The following is a 5562-nucleotide window of genomic DNA, read 5'->3' as shown; positions in this document are numbered from 1 at the left end:
TATTCCTTTAATGTTATTATTATTATTATTATTATTTTAAATTAAATAATATTCAAAATAATAAAATGTATCTGCCAGCAGGTGGCGGTAAATGTCTTCATTCGATTCGTTCAAACGGCTGATTCATTCAGGAATTTAGTAAAGACTCTCTTTATGAATGGGCCTTTGAATCATTGATTCACACGATTCATTCAAAACGCGGATTCATTCTGAAACTGAACACCGCTGTGTTGCTCGGAGATGCAACAGTTCTGCTGTGGCTTTAAAGGTAATATATTCTCTGCAAAATTGAACAAAAACATATAACATTCTGTTTGAAATATAACACAATATCAACTTCTTATTTACTGAACTGTTGTATAAAATCACATTTAAACTCGTGATATTCAGGACAAAATCACTCATGTGATATTGCTCTCGCTGATATAAATATGAGACAAAAACTCATACAGGGGCATTTTTGCCCCAATATCTTTAATTTTAGGGCATAACTGCATTTATGGAGTTGTTGACCAGCATCATGTTTGTCAACAGTCAACTGTATGACATGTAAGATGACGTACCACGCTAGAAAAAGAAGGAAAAGATAATTTTTTTTTTTTTTTTTTTTTTTTTTTTTATGACAATGAAGTATAAATTTGGATCACCGGCAACACAAACGAGGCCAATCACAGTATGTATTTTATACTAAATACTATTTTGTAAAAACAGTATGTGAAACAATATGCACTGTCTATATGTGTTTTAGAATAAACATTAATACCTTACTGTTATCACATAACTTACAGTAACTGTTTGAAGTCCAATCAAATACTAATAATAAAGTCACAAAACACAAGTTAAATTATGACTGATATTCAATTGCTTTGTGTTATTTCATTAATGTCAAAATGGAAGGTCAAACAGAGTGCACTGCAGTGTGATATACCATATCCTATGCAGTGGACTCTGGTTGTATACTGTATCCCAATCAAATTGACCAAAATGCACAAACCCACCTGCGAGGACCCCAGCCATATAGACCATGCCAACTTCAAAGCCCTTATGCACCAGCTCCAGAGCAATGCCCAGAAAAAGCTGCATTATCAGGTTTCCCATTATATGCTCCACACTAAACCAAGACAGATAGTCAGACAGATATATTAAAAAGTTACCAACAGGGTACTAACTTGGATGTCAGATACAGTTTTGTTTATTGAGCACTTTCATGTACAACCATAATTGTCTCAAAATAAGTAATTTTAAAAATACAGTTGAATAAAGGAAGCAAAATATGAATAAAGGAAGCCCCTTACCCGGCATGTACAAACATGTAGGAGAGAAACCGCCAAGCCTCCTCACGGTTTTCAGGCTTATAGGTAAGAGGACTATCCCAGATCCCTGTTCCCAGGGTTATCCACTGCTTTTGAGGCTTCCATACCGCATAGTAGATAAACACTCCCAACTGTCAAAGATTGAAAATTTGTGACTTCATTATTTCATTTGCCAAAAAACACTGTCTGTGTCAATGTCTCAAAAGTCATTGATTTCTACTGTAGCAGGAAAATTTCAGGTAACAATGGGAAAGACGTTGGCTTAGCAGAATTTAACTCATATTTAGGTACATCATGTTAGTACAAAATAAATCAAATTAACGATGTTTAAATTATCACTTAATGAAAAAAAATGACTTTTTTTAATGGAAGGTCTCATAAGTTTCTTCATTTTCAAGACACTGATTGTCAGTGACTAGAGGTCTATTTTGAGGAATGTCCATGGAAACAAGGATGAATCTGGCTTTTTGACCTCTGTGGCTAAGACTTGCCAAACAGAAATGGAAAAGTGGAAAGCTACGCTCAAAAGAATCTCAGTTCTTTCAGAGTGAGGCAGGGGCGGATCTAGAAAATAATTTTTAGGGTGGCAAAGGGGTGGCATGGGGTCTATGAGGGGTGGCAACACCAAAGCAAGCCCCCCATGCATAGTTTTTGGGGATTTATGGTCTGACCTACACAGTTGTGTTCACAAATACTGTATTACCATTAAGTAATCATCTATACTGTTTAAAATGAAAAATAAATAACAACATTTCAATATCCATCATGGCACCAAGTCAATACACAACATAAAAAACTTCAACAGGTTATAAATATTTCTGAGCTTGTATCACTAAAGAAGACATGCGGTTCTATTAAAATTACATAGGCTACTTAGATGGTATAAATCACGTTTTAGTGCAAGTTTAAGAGCAACAAAAACTTGAATTTCCTAACATTAGAAAGAAATACAATATCAAAGCACTGAAACTAGATCAGTTTTGAAAATAATGTTTGATTTTCTGTTATTAACAGAGGTGGAAATGTCTGTAATCATCCAGAACAAACTCTATCAACCATATACTCTAGCAACACCCCAGCAACTGCATAGCAAGAGCCTAGCAACCACCCAGAATATCCTAGCAACCAACAAGCAACACTCTTGGTCTCCTGACACAAGACTAGCTATATCTCTAGGCAGTCATTTCTCAGTTCTGCAAAAATGCAGTACACATAAGAAATGGTTACAAACTAAATTTGACAGTCACACGTTTGAAGGTGTACAACGTGCTACAGTTTACTGTACATATAGAATAGTGAAATTTCCATTATCAATCTAATGTACTGGCTAATGTACTATCTAATGTACTGGCACTGAACTATAATTATACTGTGTAAGTAGGCCTATAAAACCCCTGTAGATCATGATTGACTCAGCTCTCTCCTCTCTCCGTTGCTAGGATGCAGAGATTCTGATTGATGTGCCATCAGTTTTGCTACCTAATGTTTAACTTACTCGTTGTTAAACTTTTTGAGAAATGTGTCTTTGTTTTGAAAACTGAATTAATTGTTTGAGAAAAAAGTGCCAACTAAAATCAGTTATATGTTAACAATCGAGAAAACTGCAATACGACTAGATTCTTACCTACCTCTGCTATTAGTTTCCATGATCGGCATCTTCTTATTGATTTCATGTTATTGTTACGGCAGGTAATATCCATGATGAAAGTGGAGCGAGCGGTCGGAGAATCGAATAACCAAACAATTACGCGATGCATCTCAGACATATCCGGACGGGATTAGATTTCTCAGAGGACTTCTGAGTTACCTGAGAAGCAGTAATTATCTGATTCACGAACAAATGTATAAACAGTTCGTTAGTAGTGAACTGGGCCGCGCTTTGTGATTTTGACTCCGGTTCATGCCATTATTTTGCGTACTCTGTCATCGCCGCGGCTGAAATTGGCACATGAAACACTGCTTACATTTATATTTTTCTGTGATAATTGTGGGGTGGCAGCTTTTTCTTAGGGTGGCAGTTGCCACCCCGGTAGATCCGCCCCTGGAGTGAGGCATCCCAACGAAAACATTCACAAATTATGGAAATGTACTGGTTGCTGCAAACAGCTCAATGAATAAACATTTAGGCTACATTATTACATATTGTATATTAGCCTATAACATTTACATATATGACCTTTCTGAACAAAAACAGCTTAAACCAGTCTAAAATTGTTTCCAGCCTTACAGGCTATCTGGTTTAAAAGCCTGATCTTTTGGCTGGTTTTAAAGGGTTTTTCAGCTTGTTTTCAGCTAAGAGATCAAATGAACCAGCAGAAGACATGACATGGAGACCATCTTAAAAGACCACAGATCACACAAACTTTAAATGGAGTCTTAAAAAACAGTAACTGTGGTGACAGTAGAAACAGTTAAACTTATCAGCTACCCAAAAAGATCAAATTCCACTGGTGCAAAGGTTGATGTTTTGCAGTACCTCCGCTAAACTGATGAGGATGATGAAGATTGGTGGCGGACAGCAGTTCGCGCGCTCCAAATACGTCTCCCGTAACTCCTCGGGAAGCATCCATCTAGAAAAAATTTTCTGAAACTTCTCTATCCTCCGACCTCTTCTCTTGGGATTTCCTCGATCATCACCTTCTTCGTCCATCCCCACGGGAAAAGTGTCCTGTTCTTCGATGTCATTATCGCCCATTTCTTAAAAATGCTAATCAAAAAGGTCGTTCTGCATTCATAGACAAGAATCAACGGAGAAATGTCAGGGTTTTTTTCATTGACATAAAAGTTATTAATATTCTTGGCAATTAGCAAAATAAAATCAAACTCATAAGAAAACTAAAATATAGTCCAAATCATTTATATGTCAGCTTCACATGAACAGTGTTGGGCAAGTTACTTCCAAACTGTAATACATTATATATTACTAGTTACTGCCTTTTGAAAGTAATTAGTTACATTACAATATTACTGTCTCTGAATTGTAATGCGTTACACTACTTTTGAGTTACTTTTGAGTAACTTTCACCAAAATATCCACAGACGTATTATAAAATGCCAAAATGTAGTTTATTGCTGCTCATTCTACACCCAGTGGAGGGTAATGTGGTAGGTCTATATAGCATACAATTATAAAATCATATTTAGATGCCGGTATGCAGGTCTACATTAATGTTTACGTTGTAGTTTAGGTTAAACACGGATAAGCAGAAACCGCATTATTACATTCATAAATAACACCGTAAATAAAGCAAAATGTTATAATGTACAAACAATAAACACAATACCTAGCCTATAGGCAATTTTGAACGGTTTCAGAAGAAAACAAGAATGAAAAATATAAGTTGCTAAACAAGCCAAAACTAATTAGGCTAATCAGTGGCTAATCAGTAATCAGGATTTCCTAATGATGTTCCCTGCTGTATTAACGGCGCATATTCTCTGAGACAACAAGAGACAAAATGACTTCAATATAGGCTGATGATGGTAGGCTATATAACTGTCTTAAAGTATTCCCTTACTTTATCTTGTGGCCCGTATAATGAAAAACATGAGAAGAAACGTATTTCGGGTTAAACAGGTTGTTTTTGAAAATCTGTGCATGAAATAAAGTTGCTCTTAATTTTCATTGATGACTGCAGTGTTAATAATTTTAATTATAGGCCTATAATTCAATTGTATAAATTAAAAGACCTGTTTAAAAAAACTTTTAAAAAACATTTTCAATGAGGAGTAGCCTAAGCTAATAGCCTAAATTTTAATTATCCTCACAGCGCACCATACGGTAATGCGCTATGAAAGTATTGCTAGCCTATATATATAATTTCATGTCATTTAATAATAAAAGTAACCTAATAATAATAATAGGCCTAATAAGAAGAAGAATGTAACAGGCCTACATTACTTGGAAATGCTAAATCCTCTTAATATTGCCAATTTTTTATGCTTTGACAATTCATAAATTGTATTAATTTGTAAGTGTCATATTTGACAGTTGGCATTAAAGTTATATCACTAATAACAGTGGCATATGAGAATATTTGAATGCTAAACTATTATTTATTATGTAAACCAGGCTTATAACGCGCTTAAAAAACATCCTCATCACATGAGCAAATGTGTCTTTAACCCGAGCTCAGGCTAAACTGCACCGATTGTAGCTACTACGCAGTACGCACTATTTAAATGAACCAGTGTATCTATATGTTTGGTTGACTGTATTTTATTCTGATAATGAACAGGCTGCAACGTT

The 5562-nt window shown here is 35.3% G+C and overlaps 1 protein-coding gene across 1 annotated transcript in view; it reads right to left on the bottom strand.

Annotated features, from left to right (window-relative positions):
• LOC107730925 (rhomboid-related protein 2-like) overlaps nucleotides 1–4008 on the bottom strand; it is a 5124-nt gene extending 1116 nt beyond the window's left edge. The window contains exons 1-3 of the mRNA XM_016541883.1: nucleotides 3790–4008; nucleotides 1296–1444; nucleotides 999–1111 (exon numbers count right to left, since the gene is read on the bottom strand). Coding sequence (XP_016397369.1) covers nucleotides 999–1111; nucleotides 1296–1444; nucleotides 3790–4008 — 481 coding nt within the window. The remainder of the gene's footprint in view (nucleotides 1–998; nucleotides 1112–1295; nucleotides 1445–3789) is intronic.
• Between the last annotated feature and the right edge of the window lie 1554 nt (nucleotides 4009–5562).

This window comes from Sinocyclocheilus rhinocerous, unplaced genomic scaffold, assembly GCF_001515625.1.
Source record: "Sinocyclocheilus rhinocerous isolate Xijiao unplaced genomic scaffold, SAMN03320098_v1.1 scaffold1993, whole genome shotgun sequence".
Classification (NCBI taxonomy): Eukaryota; Metazoa; Chordata; class Actinopteri; order Cypriniformes; family Cyprinidae; genus Sinocyclocheilus; species Sinocyclocheilus rhinocerous.
Note: the sequence above shows the minus strand (reverse complement) of the source record. Positions and strands in the feature narration are given on the sequence as shown.